The following is a 21455-nucleotide window of genomic DNA, read 5'->3' as shown; positions in this document are numbered from 1 at the left end:
AAAGAGGCCATCCATCCATTCCTGCTACCTAGACCTCCTGAGTTGTCCTGGATTCCACTCTTCTGTTCTCTACCTGGTTCTCCTTTTTCTAGGAGCTCCCTCATACTCTTGCTTTTTTGTCTAACTCACACTGTCAGGTTCCTTCCCAGCTCAGAGGCAAACACTGTCCCCCGGGTCTTCCACCTACCGTCAGGGTCCTGTCCTCTGGTGCCTGGAGGAATGTGTCTCTTCCTCTTACCTTGTGTGCCCGAGAAGGGGCCAAGTGAGATACTTCCCTCTCCCCGAATGGGAATTAATATGCAGCAGCAGAAAAATGAACTATAACCTGTGTGCCCAGCTCAGCAAACTTTTGCACCTGCCTAAGATGATAATGATACATAATCAGGTTCAAAGTCTTGGTAAAGGGTTGTTCTACCAGCAGTCCAACTGGCAATTAGTTCATGGAATCATCTTTGTTACGTAAAGTGCTTCAATTTCGAGAGACTTATTGTACAGTCCTCCAGCCCTGGGCAGGTTGAAGGAGGAGGCTGCAGTCACAGGAGCATGTGGAGGGGATCCCTAGAAGAAGGCAGGCTTAGTCAGGTGTTTTCTGCTTACACTGCTATCGATCCACGTGTGCTGTTTTGGTTTGCTCTTTCTCCCCTTCCCCCCAGCTTTACGAAGGCATACATTCTATTTTGTATTATTCTTTTTTAAACTGAGGTATAATATAAATACAGTAAAGTACAAAAATCTTAAGTGTACAATGTAATGAACTTTTTACAGTTGTATTCACTTCTGAACCAGATCAGGATATAAATTGCTATCCGCTAACCCAGAATGCTCATTATCCACCCCTGCTAATACTCTCCCAGAGATAATCACTGTTCTAACCTCTCTCACCATAGATTAGCTTAGCTTGAACTTCATATAAACGGAATCAGGGAAGTGGACTTTGCCCAGTGGATAAGGCGCCGCCTACCACACAGGACACCCTTGCATGGCACGGCACTCCTTGCACACATCAGCACTGCACATGGGCCAGCTCCACATGGGTCAAGGAGGCCGGGGGTTTGAACCCCGGACTTCCCGTGTGGTAGGCAGACGCCCTAACCACTGGGCCAAGTCTGCTTCCCTTAGCACATCTTGACTCAGTGACTTCAGTTTTGGAACATTCTTGACATTATCTCTTCAAACATTTCTTTAGCTTCATTCTCTCTCTCTGCTTTCTGGGACTCCAATTTCATACATTGTTTTTAAAAATAATTATTTTATGCTTTAATCTGTACTTACCATTATTCTTTCTATATCTTTATTTTGCTGTTTTCTACTCCTTTAATCCTCTCTTTTGCTAGGTTGAATCTGTTGTTAAACTCATCTATTGTGACTTTAATTTCAATTATTATATTTTTCAATAACTTTATAGCCACTTGATTCTTCCTTTTTATGATCTCTATCGACTGAAATGCTAAAGATTGTCATCAATTTCTGTGAATATTATGATCTCATTTAAAATTTTATGTGTTTAATAATTCCAATGGAAAAAATAATAATTCCAGTGGATCTCCTGGAAAAAAATAATTCCAATGGATCTCCCATATTGTTTTTCTATAGCCTACATTTTTCTCTTGGTTCTCAGTCATTTAGTCTTGTTTTCTGGTAATTTTCCTGGTATTCCTGATAATTTTTGGTTGAATGTTGGATATTGTGTATGAAAAAATTTAGAGATAGTGCCAGGCTCTGGATAATTCTAATGTTTTCTAGAGAGTTTTCCTTTTGGCAGGCAGTTAGGGTAGGGGCAGAACACCACAATGCAGGTGATTTGGAACTATGTTTCAGTCTTTTCAGAGGTTGATCTATTTCCTATTTACTCTTACTGATGTGATATAGCCCTTTAGTCCTGGGGTCTAGCCCATACCAAAAGCCTGGGGTGTTTTGTTTTTAAACTTAATTTTTTATTTTTTAAATTTTTTTACAGTTTGAGAAAAACACTTGTTTCCATATAGGTTGGTTCATTTAATTAAATTTTAATTTTTTTCTTCATTCTCTTACATATAAAATTATAAAGAGACAGAATGTGAAAAGGGGTGCTAGAATTTGAGCATCGAGGAGTGTTTATAGTAAGTTAGTATTTATATATTGTTTTGATTATTTTTTCTTTACCTTGCACTTTCTATAAAGTATGACACTCAATGTCAATTTTTCTGTATCTATTATACTTTTTAAAGTTACATGCATTGCATATCTCTTTTATATATTAATTATACAAGCAATACATACTAGTGGTAAAAAATTTTTTACAATCTGTTAGTAAAACAGACAGATTAATCTGCTTTTATACACTAATTATACTCTCCTCTCCAAAGGTAATCACTTTAACATTTTAGTATATGTTTTTCTCAAAAAAGTTTTATCCATTTTTGAACAAAGATGTGTTGTGATTTGTAAATGATGTTTTAAGTCATTCATTATATTTTCATCTCTGAGCATAATTTTCAATTGCTCGAAAACATGTCGATGTATTAGATTTTATTGGTATCATTTATTCTATTTTATTTTTTAAAGACTTATTTTATTTATTTCTCTCCCCTTCCCCACCATTGTCTGCTCTCTGTGTCTACCTGCTGCGCAATCCTCTGTGTCCGCTTGCACTCCCGTCATGCGGCACTGGGAAACTGTGTCGCTTTTTTTGTTGCATCGTCCTGCTGGGTCAGCTATCCATGTGTGCGGCGCCACTCCTGGGCAGGCTGCGCTTTCTTTCGCGTGGGGCAGCTCTCTTTGCGGATTGCACTCCTTGTGCATGGGGCTCCCCTATGCAGGGAACACCCCTGCGTGGCAGGCACTCCTTGCACGTGGCAGCACTGTGCATGGGCCAGCTCCACATGGGTCAGGAGGCCCTGGGCATCAAACCCTGGACCCTCCACGTGGCAGGCGGACACTCCCATTAGTTGAATTACAACCGCTTCCCCATTTATTTTTTTTGTAAATAGATAAACTTTTCAAATATGTAGTCAATTCCCCAACTTTTATGTCATTCTCAAAAACATCAGCCTTCTCAAGATAATGAATATTGCATATTGCACCGAACAATCTTTGAATTTCAGTGTCTGGACATAATATGGTAGGCCATACCTTTCTAAATTAACCTCAGGAAAAGGTCCTATTTAAAAGGCTTCACACCCAGAGGAATGGATCAAGTTTAGAACATGTTTTTCTGGGGTGCATGGCTCCAAACCACCACAGGGCATAATAAACACCCCAGGAGTGGCTAGCCAATACTTTTAATATAATTTTGGTACTAGCCAGCTTTCTAAATTATCTTATCATGTTTTTTAAAGTCATGCTTAGCAGATTTAATTGTGTTTTCCAGGTTAAAATCATCTCATCTTCAAATTTCTCATGAAGAATATTTTTGGGGGGGATATGAAGGCAGCACCCTCATTTATTTTTGCACATATATTCTTCAGATGGGTAAGGGTTCAAATTTTTAGAAGGATAAAAGGTAGAAAACTCACTTTCCACCCCATCTCCTTGCTCCCCTGCAAAGGCAGCCAATGTTATTTGTAGTTTCTTTCACATCCTTCTCTAGATATTCCACATATGCATAAGCAAATACAGCTGACTAAAGTGCTTTGGTAACACAGTCTCAAAAGCCCGGATGAAAGCAGGGCTTTAGAAGGCCAACAAGCACCAAATATGAAATCCTCTCTTGTGTGTCCTCAGTGACAAAACAAGAATACAAAAGACATAGCTCTTGAGTCTCAAGATTGTTACAGACCTCTGGTGGAGTATTCCAGGCCAGGTAGGCTTGGAAGAGCTGGGACCCTGGCTTCTGCTTTTAGGACATTTCTTTTTCATCAATAAATTCTACTTCTTTATCTCTTTCACACAGACAAATCCCCAGACATATATGTTCTCTCTTTAAAGGATCAAAACAGTCCATGATATGCTTAGGGCCTGATATTTAGAGATAGATGTGGGCCTCTTGTTTTTGGAGCCATCTCTTCCAGGGTCTTCCAGTGTTGTAACAGCTCTGAGAGTCTCTTGAGGCTACCGAAGGCAATAGACTTAAAGGTTTCTCCTGGACTTCTCCAGAGGACAGATCTTCCCCACCCTACTCTCCACTCCAGACTTGCCAGGCAAAATGCAGCTGGTTCTCCTGGCACAAAAGATAAAATGAAAACAGGTTACTCCCAGTGGCTGGTCCAAGAGATAGAGTGGGAAGGGAGTAGGAGAGAAGAAAACTGTCAAAGAGCTCACAGGAAGAGTGGAAGGAACTCCTTCACTGTTTACAGATTCTTAAGCCAACTAAAGTACTTCCATCATCTTCCTTCTGGAAGACAGATCTGGAGAGGGAGCTCAGAATCAACAGTTGAAGAGGCAGATTTCCTGTGGTCAAGTCCGTAAGAGCAGCCTTCAACCATGGGACAGGGTGAGCCAAGCTAGCTTTTCACAGGGTTACTAGACTGTCAGTAGCCCCTCCATCATTACATGTTTTCATTAAAGAAAGAAAGATGGTGATAGAGTCGATGGTAGTGGGGTGATGGTATGGGGGGTGGTAAGTGGGTGCTGGCTGTGGTAATGATGGGGCGTGGCTATGATGAGGTACTGTGCACATCAGTGAAACATCTGAAGGGCATTTTTCCACTTGGGGTTCTCAGTGTTAACATGACTGTTCTCACTGGGTTGTGATCAAATGGGAAAATACCCCAGAAAAGCACAAGGGTGCAGGCCAAATGGGAGAGAAGGGGAGGTTGGAGGCAGGGAATCCAACTAAAAGAGCAGACATAGTTGCTTCTATTAATGCAAAGCAATAGAGAGAAAGTTACCATATCTCTATGGATCTCATAAGTGTTTAATTTTCTGCTTGTTTTTCTGCATTTAAAAATATTGGTTAACTCTTTATTTATTTTTTAATTGTTTTTTTCAAAGATACATAGATCACAAAAAATGTTACATTAAAAAATGTAAGAGGTTCCCATATACCCCACACCCCCCCCACTCACTCCTCCCACATCATCAACCTCTTTCATCATTGTGGCACATTCATTGCATTTGGTGAATATAATTTGGATCTGAGAGATTCATATGAATAAAATAAATACATATGGCAATTAAAATTAAAAGAATAAGCAAGGCAGAAAATATGTCCTCAAGTATTATGACCAAGAGTGTAATATGTATAATCATTTATGATGAATTCATTCGAAATTTTAACATAAATGGGTAAAGGAGTTTTTACATGAAGAAAAATACAAATGGTAAAGAAACACTTAAGAGAATTTTAACTTCTCAAATTAAAAAAAAAAAAAGAAAACTGGAAAAAAAAAAAAAAAAAAAGAGCAGATGTAAAGCAAGGAAACAGACCCAGAGGATGTAGAGACCTCAGGAACTTCCACACGGGTCTGTCATGACAGGTACAGGCCTGGGGCTCCAGTGGTGCAGCTGAGAAACCCCCCTTGAGGCTGTCTCATTGTTCTCATCCATTCATTGATAGAGCAAACATTGATTGGGCAGCTACTATGCTCCAGACACTGCTGGGGCTAGGTGGAGAAAGTGGCCACAGTAGTTGCTGAGGGCAGGGAGAGGGAAGAAGAAATGTGATGTGGGGGCCTTTTGGGGACTTGGAGTTGTCCTAAATGATATTACAGGGTCAGATGCTGGACTTTATATATCCTGCCATAACCCACTGAATGTACTGGGGGAGAGTGGGAACTACAGGGTAAACTATTATCCATGTGGAGGAGCAGTGCCCTAAAATGTGTTCACAGAGTGCAATGAGAGTACCACAATTATGGGGGAGGTTGATGGTGTGGGCGTGGGGTTGAGGGGTGGGGGATATATGGGAACCTCTTATGTTTTTTAAGGTAACATTTTTGGTGATGCATGTATTTTCAAAAAAATACAATTTACAAAAATGATGGGTGTGGGGGAGTGGGGACTGGGTTATATGGAAAACTCTTATGTTTTTTAAAGTAACATTCTTTGTGATCTGTTAACTTTAATTTTAAAAGTGTGAAAAAATAAATAAATGCATTTCTATAAACTTCAAAAAAACAACAAAAAACACTATAACTTCAGGAGCTACAGGAGGAGCAGAGGGGTGAGCAGATGACTGTTATATAGTAGGATAAGTACTGAGAAGAGTGGAGCAGAGTCCTCGGGGGCTCAGGGACAGACCTCTGCCTGGAGGAGTCAGTGAAGTCTTCTCAGGAAGGTGCCTTTGGATCTTGGAAGAGGAGCAGACACTTGCTAGGTAGAGAAATAGAGTAGCTTCCAGACAGAACCTAATGAACTCTGATTAGTAGCTCTGCCTGTGACACTCTGGTTATTAGGTGACTTCAGATACTCTTACATTGTCTGGTTGAACCCAACCGGCCTACAGAGGCAGGCCTTGTCCCGGGGCCCAGCACCAGCTCTACTCAAAACAGAGAAGAGCCATCTTTTGGTTTTTGAGTGCTGCTCTATTTCAGTTTACAAATCCCAGCCTTGGGGTGGCTCTTTTACCTACAACCATGGCCTGACAAACCATTGGCAGAGGAGCAGGGCACCAGGGATCTCCAGGGGCACCAGGACCAGTCATGCAGGGAGGTTCCTCCCCGCCTCTGCAGGCTCTCGCATATCTTCATACTCAACACTGTCAGTTCCTTCCCCCTAATTTTACGTCATTGACATGGTCTATCATCACCATCACTAACACAAGAAGAAGTGGAGTGGGTAGGCTATCTTCTTCTCTAATCCCTACCCTCTATTCTTGAGTTCTAAGCCAGAAAGCTTGGGGCCTGATGAAAATTTGCAGTAGAAAGCCCTGAACTTACTAAGACATGTTTTGGCACCTAAGGGACTTTGCTTTTGGAGTCAAAACACTTTTCCCGAAGTAAGTCAGACCCTATTCCTTGTCTGAAAGCAAAAGCCAGAGCTTCTCCCTCCCAGCAGCCGAGCCAGTGCAAACTCTGCAGACTGTCGTTCACACTGAGAAGGCCCCAGGCCTTCTGCCATCAAAGGAATAAAAAGTAAGCAAGGCTTTTGCTGCTAGAGGAATGAAACCATTTTCCCTATCTTGTGCCTCATCTTGTGCTTGCTGAGCGTATCTTTTCATTTCTCGGTTCCCTTTTCCCTCTCTATAAAACGAGAATTGAATGGTAAATTGACATAACACTCTCTGGCCCTCTCCTTGTAAAGTTTTTCTGGACTGCATGGTGCATTTAGGTTAAAGAGTCTCATATGGGGAGCGTTTAGCTCAAAGAGCCTCGTATGGGGAGCAGATGTGGCTCAAGCAGTTGAACTCCTGCTTCCCACACAGAACGTCCCAGGTTCCATCCCTGGTGCCTCCTAGAAAAAACAAACGAAAAAATCAAACTCAGGGGAAACGGACTTTGGCCCAGTGGTTAGGGCGTCCGTCTACCATATGGGAGGTCCGCGGTTCAAACCCCGGGCCTCCTTGACCCGTGTGGAGCTGGCCAGGTGCAGCGCTGATGTGCGCAAGGAGTGCTGTGCCACGCAAGGGTGTCCCCCGCGTGGGGGAGCCCCCACGCGCAAGGAGTGCGCCGGTGAGGAAAGCCGCCCAGCGTGAAAAAGAAAGTGCAGCCTGCCCAGGAATGGCGCCGCCCACACTTCCCGTGCTGCTGACGACAACAGAAGCGGACAAAGAAACAAAAGCAGACAAAGAAACAAGACGCAGCAAATAGACACCAAGAACAGACAACCAGGGGAGGGGGGGAAATTAAATAAATAAATAAATCTTTAAAAAAAAAAAATCAAACTCAGGGGAGCCCAAGTGGCTCAGGGGTGAGGGCCAGTTTCCCACTTACGAGGTCCCAGGTTCAATCTCCAGCCCTCAGTACCTAAAAAAAAACAAGCCATGTATGACCTTGGATGAGTCAGTTCCATTCTCTGAACTTCACTCTTCTCATGCATAAAATGAGAAGATTGGACTCAGTGATTTCAAAACCATCTCTGAAAATTCTCTGAGTGTGCTCTAAGGAAAAATGAGGAGGGGTGAGCCAGATTCTGGATTGTTTCATTGCTTTTGGCTTGAGACCAGAAAAGGAAGCCGACAATGAGAACAGGCATTGTTCTTATTAATAATAACAACAGCCTCATTTAATGGGATTTGCTATGTGTCCGGCACTGTCATGAGCATATTATATACACGTTATCTCATTTAATTCTCACAAATCCTGGCAAGGAGGGATGCTGCCTCTAAGGAAGAGAAAGCTGAAGTTCAGAGTAGTTACAGTTCTTGCCAAAGGTTACACAGCTAGTAGGTAGTTGAGCCAAAGATTCAAACTCTGGTCCTTCAGACTCCAGAGTCTCTGCTTTTACTTATACTGTCATATTTACCTACCCTTTATGATTATTCTCTTTTCCACAAAAGCCCTGGGTATCAAGACCTGTGACTTCCAGACAGCAAGAAACAATGAGGAGCACCACACCAAGGCCATCAGCTCCCAGCGCCTCCTGGTGCGAAGGGGGCAGCCCTTCATCGTCATCCTGCACTTCCAGGCTCCAGTCCAAGCATTTCTGCCTACTCTGAAGATAATGGCCCTCGTCGCACAAACTGGTAAGCACAGCCATGCCTGGACCCCTGTGTAGCAGGATGAGGGGGTTCTCTCTCCAGCACCCCTTCAGGGAACTAAGAGGTACCTGTGGCTCTCCTGGTGGGGATGTTGTGAAGATGCCATGAGATAAGCATAACAATTATTATTTACGATCCAGGAGTTGCTCTGCAGCATTATCACTGCAACCCCAATATCAGCTTTGTGGAAAAGCCTGACTGCCATCTAATCCAAGCTGAATATACCATTAATTGCTACTATTCATTGAATCCATAATACCTATTGGGCCAAGTACTTTACATGCAATATTTCATTCAATCCTCACATCGGTCCTTTGAGGGAGGTACAACTATTATGTCTCTTTTATAGATTACGAACCTCTTACAGGTATGAGTCCACGGGCACCAAGGGCCCGTGCTCTCACCCATCACCCTTTACTAGCTTCTGAAGGCATATTCCTGAATGAGCCTCTTTCTACCCAAAACCAGTTTGCATCTCCTCTACCTTTGTAACATGCTGGCTTTACTATTATGAGTAATTTGGCCCCGAGAGGGCCAAATGACGGATTCATCTCTGTGACTGCAGGAAAGCAGCCTTCCGTGGCCAACAGGACCCAAGTCACAATCCCGATTTCCAGCCACAGCAGTGGACTCACTAGGGCCACCCTAGGAAAGGAGTGGAGTGCGGCGGTGGAGGAGAGAGATGCCCAGTCTTGGACCATCTCTGTGACTACGCCTGTGGATGCCATCATCGGCCACTACTCCCTCCTGCTGCAGGTCTCCGGCAAGAAGCTATGCCCCCTGGGCCCGTTCACACTGCTCTTTAACCCCTGGGCTCGAGGTGAGTGTGGACCTGGGCCAGCCTGGGCTGCACAGGGACCTCTGGGTACCAGGGCTGGGGTGCAGCTCTGGAGCAAGCACCTGCCCCAGGCCTGGCGGGCAGCCCCTCAAGAGAAGCACCAGCCTGCAGTTACTGCTGGGCCTTCTCCCTGACCAATAGGCTCTCAGACCCAGGGCCCCATCTTGCTGCCACTCCTGGCAGAAGCAGCCTGGGGCTTCCCACGGAAGTAAAGTCTCCTCTCACCACCAAACCCTGGTGCTGGCTCAGGTGGTTTTGGTCGCAGCAGTGGACTCACCGAGGTCACCCAAGGAGAGGGGTTTTATTGAGAGGGCGCAGGACTGGACAGCTGTTCAGGAACGGAGGCAGCCTGAGGGACGGGCTTCTCTGTCTCTCTCTCTCTTTGGGCTCCCCTTCCTGTCTCCAGAGCCAATCTTGCTTTTGTGAGGCCTGAAGCTTACATAAATTGGGGGACCCTCTTTAGAAAAAAAAAGGAACATTTTGAATTGCTTCGGACCTCCCAGGGCCAGAAGGGGTCTGTACCAGTAAGGAGTCCTGAAGCTCCAGTTCCATCAGCTTCCTAGTAAATCTGCCCCATCTCTGTCTTCCTTTGTCTCTGCTTCTCTCCGCTTGTTTGTTCTGTTCTTACTGCAGTCTGCCAGGTCCTCTCCGTACTGACTTGTCTAAATATCTGGCTCAAGAGCAAATGACATGGCCAGCCAGCATATGCGGGGGCTCTCCTGCATTCAGGTGACCTCCTGCGGCCCCGCCAGCGGTCACCTCTGACAAAGCTCAGCCCTAGCTGTAGCTGGGGTTAGTTCATCTAGGAAAAAACGTTGGACATGATTGACTTGCCCAAAACAGGACTCAACAGGGCATCGTTCCTACCTTTTCATTCTGAAGAGTGAGTCTTTCCTTTTAAAATCTGCCACACCTACCTTAAACTTTGGGCTCCCTGAAGGGTTTGTGGGCAATAGAAAACAGTTTCTCCAGGCTTTCCTGCTCTCACTCCCCCAGACAACAAGCACATAGCCCTTTTCCTCTCAAGAGTTCCGCTGCCAGCCATGAAGGAGACCTCACTACAAGCAGAGCTGGAAGAAAAGGGAGCAAACATGGGGAAGCCAGAGAAGTCTTCCCAGGTTCCGACAGCCTCTGTCCCTTGGCCCTGCGCCCCATTCCTGACTCCCTTTCTAGAGGATGCCTGAATCCCAGAGGACTTCCTGTCTCTACTTCTTTTGCCCAGAGGGAGTTCTCCAATCCTTCCTTCCTCCAGATGCCCCTCCCTACCCTCGGTTCGGGCCCTTCTATCCTACTCCAAGAGGTGGAAAGGTGGAACAATAGATTCAGGTGCCCTTTGTCCAATGTGGGTAAATGTGGACTCAGAGCTCCTCCGGCTGAGGGGACACCCCGTGGTTCTCCACATACAAACAGAAAGATCCTTAGGCCATTTCCCTCCAAAGCTGAGCCTTTCGCATGCTGCCTGGTTGGCTCTAAGTCCACTTCCAAAGCTAGGTCCCAGCAGCTGGAGCAAAGACAGCTATTATAAGGCAGTGGGTTCAGAGGGAACCCACAGTCTTGACTCCACTTGGACACTTCCAGGGTGGAAATAAAATGTTTTGGCTTCCATTGCCCCTTGCTCTCAGGTTCCCTCCAATCTTATCTTACCAAATGCCCCTCTTCCCTTCTGCCCAACCCTGTCAACCTGGATTTGATTGTTTTTTGCCAAACACTTTTTTGTTGTTGTTGTTACAAATTGAACTTGTGGGAAAGACATAGCAGGCTCTCTGGGAAGCTCCATGGGCTGTTGCTGCATTCTCTTGGGTGGCTGCAAACATCCGGGAACCTCTAGGGTTTTTAAGCTTGGCTTGTTCCAGTCTGCCAGGCTGACCATGAAGGCACACCTGGATTCAGGGGCTCTGACCACTTCTCAGTTCTTCACCAGAGGAGGATAGGTCCCAGTGGGGAGACATCAGGCCCGGCCAGAGCTGAAGGGGAGGCCTGCAGCTGAACCTGACCCAGGCAGGGAGGGCAGAGGCCTGGATGTGGAGGGCCTCATCCTACCCCCAGAGACCCTCATCCCTGCCCCCTTCTCACTAGAGGACGCTGTGTTCCTGGAAAATGAGGCCCAGCGCAGGGAATACCTGTTGAACCAGAATGGCCTCATCTACCTGGGGACGGCCGACTGCATCCAGACAGAGCCCTGGGACTTTGGCCAGGTACTGAGGACATCAAGAATGGGGTGGAGCAAGGATGGTTACGGCGACATTCTCTTCTTTAGCCAATTTCATCCCTGTGATGCCCTTATTTCCCCTAGGACCCCCATCCGACTATCCTCCCCAGCTACCCTAGTTATCTTCCCAAGGACTGAGGAAAATCAAACCTCTGTTAGGTCCCCATTGTCTACAAGATAAAGATCAATTTCCCTGACCTGACACACAAGGCCCTTCACATCCAGGCCACTGCTCTCCTTTCCCCAAGGGCCACCCATGCTCCTCACCATCCCCTGACTACACAGGCTGACTGTTCCCTCCTTTAACCCCCTGGAATGCTCCTTCAAAACCCTCTGAAAGCCTTCCCCAATGCCCAAAGCCAGAGTGACTCTCTCCACTGTGTTCTCAGTTCTGTGCTGGTGTCTCCACTAGAGCTTTTGCCTTTGCTGGGATCTGTAATCTCAGGGGCCCGTGTCCAGCTCCACTCCCAAGCTGTGGGCTTCTCAAGAGCAGGAGCTGTCTTTGTATCCTCCACACTTGGCTCCATGCTGGCAGGAGCAGTAGGAGCTCATTAAACGTAAAACGATAGAAAGGAAATGAAACAACACAGTGCTGGTTCTCAAGAACTCTCCCTGTGGGGGAGTCAAGCAACGTAACAGACCATCACTGGACTGCCCACTGGACCAGGACCCAAGTGGTGGGGAGGGAGGAACCCAAGGTCCTGAGGGGGACAATGAGGAAAAGGAGGAAGGAGTGGAGTCAGGAGGAAGGACCAGATGGTGGGGGACTGTCTTGTGGAATGAATCCACGGCCCAGAGACCCATCATCATGGTCCTGTGTGGCCCTTACAGTTCGAGGGGGATGTGGTGGACCTCAGCCTCGCCTTACTGAATGTGGACAAGCAGGAGGAGAAGTGGAGCGACCCTGTGCATGTGGCCCGGGTACTGGGCGCCTTGGTGAGTGAGGGGAGTGGTAGGCCAAGGTGGGAAGGAAACGAGACGGGTACCCTCTGACAGACATGGGTACTGCTGTGTCCCTGGAAATTGTCAAGTCACAAGCGGTTCCCTTCTCCTGGGGTGCTGTGGACTGTTCCTGGAGAACAGTCTGAGTGAGGAGGGGAGAAGCAAAGGAGGTATTCTCCCTCAGAATCGGCTGGAGGCCAAACGCCCAGGGTTTTGAACAGGCCTGCGTTTCCTCAGAGTCCTCCTCCCTCCCTGGCCTCCTCCCCCAGCTCTAACCTGGAGGCTTGGGGCCCCAGAGAGCAGATGAGGCACGGTGTGAGTTATGCTGCTGAGGTGGTCAAAAGGACTTGCTCTTATCTCTGAATTATTCCTAAGAGTAACCGTGGAAGTAGCCTGGTGCTTTCCCGTTTCCCCTAGAAGCCCTTTCACAGGAGTTATGTGCTCCCCATTTCCTCCCGTGACTCTGGACACCCCTTTGAAGGGGTGGTGAGGGAGGGACAAGGCCAGCCTGTGAGGAGGGGGAAGCTTGGGCTATGTGGGCCTCGAGGACCCAGCTCAAACAACCTCAGAGGAACCAGGGCCCGGAAGTTCAGGACCAACGAACCAGCTCCCCATGGCAGTGGGTGGGTGATGTGGGTGCTCCATGCTCCACTTTGTGGCTTCAGCTTTGTTTGCCAAAGTGGGAACCATAAACCCCTGTCTTCTGGAGGACTTGTTAAAAAGGAGGATTCCTGGGCCCCACCCTTAGAGATCCTCCCTCAGGGGGAGCCCCTAGGAGCCCACAGGATTGACAAATGCCGGGTGATCCTGACGCAGGTGGTCTTGGAGAACGGCTGACGCCTCCTGGCCCAGCCCTGGAAGCCGTCCTGACTGAGGAATTCACATTAATATCCACGCATTTTCCCAAACAGCTGCATGCTCACAAGGAGAAGAGTGTCCTGCCCATGCCACAGACCCAGGCTGCCCAGGAAGGAGCCTTGCTGAACAAGCGCCGGGGCAGCGTGCCCATCCTCCGGCAGTGGCTCACAGGCCAAGGGCGACCCGTGTATGATGGGCAGGCCTGGGTACTTGCTGCTGTGGCTTGCACAGGTACAGAAGTCACCTGGGGGCCTAGACAGAGTGTCTGCCTTGCCTCCTGGGTTGCCCCTTGGTTCCTCTTGTGGGAGACCCAAAGCAGGTACTGCCTCTTCTCCACAGCATTCACTTGCCTTCACCACACCCGGAACCGGTTCAGATGCTCCATAGGCCAAGTGGCTCCCACCTGTCTTCTGCTCCTTTTCCCCTCAGCAAAGTTGGGCCCATCTGGCAAACTCCTCTGCCAAACTCACTTTCTCCCAGAAACTTTCCTAACTCTGCCCCAAAAGAGCAAACCCCAAGTGCTCTGTTATATACAACCTTCTCCCCCGCTATACTCTGTTCTATGTCACTTGTCTGTACCTTGTTTATGAGCCTTCATACATCCTGTTCCTGGGTGTCAGTTCTAACTTCCTGGTGGCTGAGCCCTTTCCTCCTTCCATAATATCACCTGGCATTTAACACAAGACCTGCCTGGCGGAGACAATGAAAACTCTAGACTGACAAACTCGCCCACCTCTGGCACCCTCTGACACTGTGTCCTCTTGTGCATAGTGCTGCGGTGCCTGGGAATCCCTGCCCGTGTGGTTACCACCTATTCCTCAGCCCAGGGCACCGGCGGGGGCCTACTTGTGGATGAGTACTACAACGAAGAAGGCCTGCAGAACAGAGAAGGCCAGCGAGGCAGAATCTGGTGAGAAGCCCAAACAGGAAGAGGTCCCAGACCAGGAAGGGCTCCAGACTTGCATGGTGTGACCCCCGCAGCACCCCCCACGCCCCAGTTGGCCCTGGCCCTGAGAACAGGCCTTGAAGAGTCCTGGAGACAGGACGCCAGTCATCAGTCATGGCGTGTACACCCCTCCCTGGAGTGTTGCAGCCACTTTCCCAGAGAGTTCTCCCATCCGCATGGCAACAAGATTCTGCCAGGCTGTATTTTGAGAGTCTCCTCAGGACTCCTCTTTCTCCCTTTGAATTTTCCCATTTACCACCTTCAGGATCTTCCAGACTTCCACAGAATGCTGGATGGCCCGGCCTGTTCTGCCCCAGGGTTACGGCGGATGGCAGATCCTGTACCCAAGTCTTCCTAAAGGAGGTGAAGGTAAAACCTGGGGGCTGGTCTGGAGACAGGAGCCTGCATGGACATCGCCATGTATGGTAGGCGAATAGGAGCTTATAAAGCCATAATCACCATAGTATGATAGCATCTGGTGGGCCAAGACACTGAGTACTGAGCCACGAGGCCAAACCCGGCATGGAGGCCGAGCTGGCCATCTCGTTCTGCTCACTCAGTTCAGAGCACCCACATCCTTTCTGCTTTTCAAAAGGACCAATAACAGAAGGAGACCCTCGGAGAGGAAATGGGAGCAGCAGGTAGTCCAAAGGGGGTCTGTATCCCCCAAAACAGGAGAAGCAGTATGAACGACAGTGACTGGCAGAATGCTGACCAGAGGCTGGCGGGTTCAAGGGAACAAAGGTGTCAGCTGTCCAGGCCACAAGACTATGGGAGATGAGGCCCGGTGTAGAGCAAGAGGGGAGGGAGCTGGTGTCCTGAGGGGCAGAGCATCTTAAGACGACCGGTGGATGTGCTGGCTCTGCGGGCCTGGATATGGATGAAGTGATGTCAGGATTGGCTCAAGCCTAGACAGCGAATTTTCAGGGGCCATGAAAGGATGTCTCTTCCTCACCCCAGAAAAGCACTGACCCAGAGCCTGGCACATGGTGAGTGCTCAGTGAAGGTGGCCTGTTCCTCTCCTATCACTGGGACCTTCCTTGGGACCCTCTATACAGATGGTTCCTCTGAGGCTCTACCTCTCCAGTTTCTGAGAGGCTCCAGCCACCTCCATGCCTAAAAAGTACTAAGTAGTTTGAGTTTCACCTCTGTGGTGCCTTCTCAGAGACCCTGCCTGTTGCCCACCTCTGACCTTGGTCTCAGAGGAGGAAAAAGAGGGAGCAGGGTGGGGACAGAAGCTGTGGCTCCTCTTGCTCATCAGCCTTTCTCCCCCTCAGTCCTGGAGGCCTGTGATCTGGTCCCAGTCAGAGCAGTCAAGGAAGGGACACTGGGGCTGAGTCCGGCAGTATCAGACCTGTTTGCTGCAGTCAATGCCACATGTGTGGTCTGGAAATGCTGTGAGGATGGGACCCTGGAGCTGACAGACTCCAACAAAAAGTATGTCGGCAACAGTATCAGCACCAAGGGTGTGGGCAGTGACCGCTGTGAGGACATCACACAGAACTACAAGTATCCTGAAGGTACTGGTAGGACAGGCCCTGGGCTTGTCAGTACTTAACTAGCAAAAGAGGCGAAGGGATGGGCCAGACAGATGCAGGCCAGGGAGAGTCCCAGCCCTATCCCCATCATATAAAACAGGGCTTCTCAACCTTGACACTCTTGACCTTCTGGGCCAAATAATTCTGTTTTTGTTGGGGTGGGGGTAGGGGCTGACCTATGCATTGTAAGATGTTCAGCAGCATCTCTGGCCTCTATGCCCTAGATGCCAGCAGCCCCACCGCCAGTTGTGACAACCAAAAATGTCTCTAGACATTGTCAAATATTCCCTGGGGAGCAAATTGCCCCCAGTTGAGAAATACCACTATAAAATAATACACTTAATACCAAGCACAGCTGCCAGAAGACCTGCCCCATCCTCCATTGACCCAGCCTGTTCCTCCAGATCAGCTAATGGGCCACCATCTACTTATCTGTCCAAATAAGAAGGTTTACATTAGCATGGAACCTTCCTCCTTCACCGTCCACATTACTCTCATATCCATCTCCTTATCTCCTTCTCCACTGCCTTTTCCAAGGCCTCAAGATCTCTTGTCTACAGTATTGCAAGAGCTTCCTTATCAGTCTCCCTGCCTTCAGTCTTTCCATCATGGTTCCCTTTCCAATATTCGCAAATGCCAGAATGAGTTTTCTGAGATACAAGTGTAATTCTTTGACTTCCCCGCTCCAGAATATTCCATGGGTCCTGATTTCCATGAATAAAGTCCTAACTCCTTCACAGAGGATGATTCAAATCCCTGCAAAAAACCATCCCTGGAGACCATGTTGACTTGTCCAAAAGCTTGCTCACTTATCATTCAAGGGACAAATTCATAGCACTTTAAGAGGAACTTGGCCCTTTAGTGGCTTGGAAGAGACCCTGTATCTGTGGTGGAGATGCCTAACACGTATCTTTTTTTTTACTAAATATGGCCTTAGAAGTTTGCAAAGCCCTTGTGACTTTGGCATTTAAGCAGAAGCGAGTAAATGTATTTTAATCCTGGGCTTCTATTAGAACGGTCTATACTTGCTAAGAGGCCTATTTTATTTTTTCCTATTCTTCAGGATCTCTTCAAGAAAAAGAGGTGCTAGAGAGAGTCCAGAAAAGGAGAATAGAAGATGGGAAAGACAACAGCATTCATCCTCCGAGTCTCAAGACTGCAGATCCTCTGTATCTGTTTTTGGAAGCACCCAGTTCCCTGCCCCTGAGAGGGGACGCCCAGCTCTCTGTGACCCTGGTTAACCCCAATGACTGGGAGAAGGCGGGGCAGCTGACAATTGGGGTTCAGGCGGTGTACTACAATGGTATCCTCGCTGCTGAGCTCTGGAGAGAGAAGCTGTCCTTCAAGCTCAGTGCCAACCTGGGTAACTCTCTCTGTTGGCCCACTAGACACCCCCACACCCAGCTCCCACCCAGGGCAGAAGGGGTAATGGTGGTGGAGGATGGGGTCTTGAGTGAGTTCACAGTTCGAAATTGCTGTGGGGAATGAGGCGTCTTAATGGCTTCAATGAGATCCTAAGTCCTTTGCCTTGTGCGCGTTACTATCGCTTGTTTCTTGGACAGACATTCTCACTCCTTTGCACTAACTCCACCTGTTATGTGTTTCAGTTCAGAGAATAACCACCAGCCTGTCCTTCTCCTATTTTGACCAAAACCCACCGGAGAACAGCTTCCTCAGACTGACCGCCATGGCAACACACTCTAAGTCCAGTCTTAGCTGTTTTGCTCAGGAAGATATTGCCATTTGTAGACCTCATCTGACCATTGAGGTAGGCACCAGGATAATAACAAGTTTATTTAGCACTTGACATGTATTTCAAAGTATTGTCACTTCCTTTATTGCTTTTGTAGCCCAGTAAGGTGGAACTGTTCTCATTATTCAGATGAGGAATCTGAGTCCTAGAGAGCAACATGCCCAAGATTGTGAAAAAAACAGTGTTCTAGAGGCTTATTGCCCTTGATCCAGCCCTCTTTCCAAATGTCTACTCTGGCCAAAATAAATGAGATATGGTCCCTGCCTGAAAAGAAGTTATAGTTTGATAAGTGTTTCAGTTTGCTAGGCTACTGAAATGCAGGTACTATGAAATGGGTTGGCTTTTACAATGGGGATTTATTAGCTTACAAGTCTACAGTGCTGAGGTTGTGAAAATATTCAAATCAAGGTATCATCAGGTGATGGTTTCTCCACAAAGACTGGCTGCCGGCGATTCTGGACTCCTCTGTCACACGGCAAGGAACATGGGAGTGTCTGCTGGTTTCGTCCTTCTCTTCAGGGTTTTCTTTCTGAATTTCATTCTCTTACGAAGGACTTCAGTAAGAGGATTAAGACCCACCCTGAGCCATGCCTTCACTAAAGTACCCTAATCAAAAGGCCCTGCTTACAATAGGTTTATACCTACAGGAATTGATTAGCTTTAAGAACATACTTCTCTGGGATCTGCACAGCTTCAAACCATCACAGTAAGGGAGTCACAATGTTTGGTCTTCTGTTTAAGTACTTAAATAGAGGCACAAAGTCACTGTAGGATAACTGAAATAAAGGAGATTAATTTCAGCTGGTGGGTTTGGGGAAGACATCCTGAAGGCAGTGACATTTATGCTGGGCCTTTAAACATAGGTACACTCTCAGTGCAGGGATGGCAGAAGGACACTCCAGACAGAAGAAGAAAACTGAGCAGAGAGACTCAAAGGAAGGGAGCCTGAGGGGTGTGTTAGGGATTGAAAAGCACCCCCACATAACTGGTCATTGTTTAGTCAAGGGAAGAACAATGAGGCAGGAGAGATAAGTTGGGGGCAGGCCATGAAGGACCATCAGAGACGGTCAACGATGGGTCAGGGGTGATACTGAATGCAGAAAGATCAAGTAGAGGGGTAAAGAAGTCTGCTGTGGAGTTTGGATCAGGATGGCAGAGACAAAGAGAGTAACTGAAGAGGGTACAGGGGTCTGCATAGGAGGGGAAAGGAGTGACTATGGCTCTGAGCATGCTGTTGGCACTCACTCCAGGTTTTGCCTCATCCTACAGATGCCAGAGATAGCAGAGCAGTATCAACCTCTTAAGACCACAGTCAGTGTCTATAACTCCCTAGATTCTCCCATGAAGGACTGTGTGATCTCCATCCTTGGAAGGGAGCTCATTTATAGAGAGAGAAACTATAGGTAAGTGACTGCAAGCTACACATCCCACTGAAACATCTTACCTGTCAGAAAGGCAGAGACCCAGGATTAATAAGTATTTTTGCTGAGTCCTTGAAGATAAAGTAAATACTTCTAAAATTTGAACTAGAGAATTAGGGCTACCAGAATGGCCTCTTTTGTCCTAGGGCCATCATGTCTACAGGGGAACAGGGATGAGGGAGGCTATGTGGGTCCCTCCAACCCACCTGACACTACTCGCTGCCTGAGTATTGCTGGTGAATGCAGGCAAGGAGGGTAAGACTGCATACTAAAGAATATCACAGTAAGTGTCAGCTGCCTTCCAGTACAACCAGAGAGCTGCATTCTACTAGATATAGAACTATATTTGATTCCTTTTTATTTCCATTCCCACCACCACCCTTCCTTTTGTTAGTACATGTTCTTATAAAACATTTACTGTGCTTTATAAGCCCATATTCTTAACTTATATAAAAATGTTGTTATATCTCATTCATTTTCTTACCTTTTCCTTTGGAACTGTTTTTAGGATTCATCCACATATGTCTAGCCTGTTGTTTCTGCTACATAACACTCCATTGTGTATACGCACTACTTACCACTCCATTCTTAGTGATGGGCACTCAGATTGTCTCTAGCTCCCTGAAACCCAGAAATAATGGTGCAATGAATATCCTCATACATGTCCCCTTATATACTTGTTTGAAAACTTGGGGTATATGGAATTGCGAGGCATAGGCTATTACCTGGTTTGACCAGGTACTGTCAGATTTGTTTACATAATGGCTGCAGTAGTCTATCCTCCCTCCAGCATACGTGAGTTTTTCTATTCCTATCTGTCCTCTATTTTTGGCAATACCCAAATATTAAATTTCTAATAGAAATTTTTAAAAATATATCATTGTTATTTTGTTTACAACTCTTCAGCCTTTTTGGTTTCCTCTTCTGTAACAATATATCCTTTGCCCGCTTTTCTTGTGGCATTCCTTTTTTCTTGTTAATTTGTATGAATGCCTTGTATACTCTAGATATTAGTTACTTACTGGTTTTAGATTGTGCAAATATCTTCTTTCAATTTCTCCTTTGCTTATTATGTCCACTGCACCCTTTGTTGAATAGACAATACACAGTGTAAAGTTCAAGATGCCTACCCCTACTGTTCCCAAGGTCCCTGACAGGGGTGTTGGGTTACTGAGCCACTGCCCCAGCCTCATGAAACTTAATGAGTCACTCCTGCCAGTAAGGCGGCAAGAGGGACTGCCAACATTCAACCAGTCTTTTGTAGTCTCCCAGATTCATCGTGGGGCAAAGGCCTTCAAAGGAAACTGCACCATTCCCTCAGCCACCAAAAGAAGGTACACAGGGAGGCCATGAAGTCTGTTGACATAACGGATGACATTTACTCAATATGCCCATTGCACCATTGCACGTGGCAATAAGTCAGGGTTCCAAAATTATAGCTTTCCCAGAACATGCCAGCATTGTTATCAAAAACTAAACCAGAACAACAGCTACAGCTTGGGAGCCTTTAGAATAGAATGTTTCTCTTCTCAACCATGCAGTTGCTCAGCAGAGGGAGGCTCCAGTTTTCTATCTCATTATTACCACCTCTTTTTTAACAGTGAGATATTTAGCTGTTCATTTCTGCATGGTCCACCTCTGATTTGAGCAAGGAAGGACTAGAGTCACTGGAAAGCAATGAACCTGGGACAGACTTAGCATCTGCCTTTTTCTTTATTTCAGATTAGGTTCAGTGCGGCCTGGAAACACCTTGTGCACCCAGTTCCAGTTTACGCCAACACACGTGGGGCTCCAGAGACTCACTGTGGAAATGGACTGCAACATGTTCCAGAACTTAACCAACTACAAAAGTGTTTCTGTGGTAGCCCCTGAATTTACAGCTTAAAAATACAGCAGCTTAATCACCACTCTCCCCAACTGTCCCCTTGAAAAGCCAAATGTGCTGGAAAGGCAAACTGCTTATCAGACAAATGAATCTGAGTTCAAGTTGAGAAGAGTGACCAAAGGCAGAACTAGATTCCAAGGAATTGGAAGATAAAACATTAATTTTCTTCACCCCAGCTTAAGGCAGTCATATAGACTGGTTAACTTAGAATAGAAACTACTGGGCTTGAGTGACAAGGATGCCTTTGAAAACGTACTCACATAAATACATTCAGATTTTTCAGGTTCAGGGTTTTTCACAACCATTTTACCGCTTAATAACACATTCATTAATTTGTAGATAAGGGAAAAGATATAACATTTAAATCATTCTCTTATCTCTGATGAAGTGGAATAAAATTAGCTAAAAATGGAATTCTTAGGTAATCCTGAGATTACATTGATCAGTACTATCCCTGGCCATTACCCTTAAAGATACAATGATGTCTAAACAAGTTATAAAATATACA

The 21455-nt window shown here is 46.7% G+C and overlaps 1 protein-coding gene across 1 annotated transcript; it reads left to right on the top strand.

Annotated features, from left to right (window-relative positions):
- Window positions 1-4231: 4231 nt before the first annotated feature.
- Window positions 4232-21422, top strand: EPB42 (erythrocyte membrane protein band 4.2). Its single transcript, XM_004466719.2, has 13 exons — window positions 4232-4411; window positions 8357-8542; window positions 9123-9377; window positions 11472-11590; window positions 12436-12540; window positions 13458-13635; window positions 14176-14314; window positions 14616-14719; window positions 15628-15870; window positions 16952-17251; window positions 17496-17656; window positions 18911-19044; window positions 20785-21422. The coding sequence occupies exons 1-13, from the start codon at window positions 4402-4404 to the stop codon at window positions 20945-20947; spliced, it is 2097 nt and encodes a 698-aa protein (XP_004466776.2). The 5' UTR covers window positions 4232-4401; the 3' UTR covers window positions 20948-21422.
- The last annotated feature ends 33 nt before the right edge of the window (window positions 21423-21455 follow it).

The sequence above is a fragment of the Dasypus novemcinctus genome, chromosome 3, assembly GCF_030445035.2.
Source record: "Dasypus novemcinctus isolate mDasNov1 chromosome 3, mDasNov1.1.hap2, whole genome shotgun sequence".
Classification (NCBI taxonomy): Eukaryota; Metazoa; Chordata; class Mammalia; order Cingulata; family Dasypodidae; genus Dasypus; species Dasypus novemcinctus.
Note: the sequence above shows the minus strand (reverse complement) of the source record. Positions and strands in the feature narration are given on the sequence as shown.

Coding starts and splice junctions, on each gene's coding strand:
- EPB42 (XM_004466719.2), top strand. Junction 8,543..9,122: donor GGCCCTCGTCGCACAAACTG/GTAAGCACAGCC, acceptor CTGTGACTGCAG/GAAAGCAGCCTTCCGTGGCC. Junction 9,378..11,471: donor CTTTAACCCCTGGGCTCGAG/GTGAGTGTGGAC, acceptor CCTTCTCACTAG/AGGACGCTGTGTTCCTGGAA.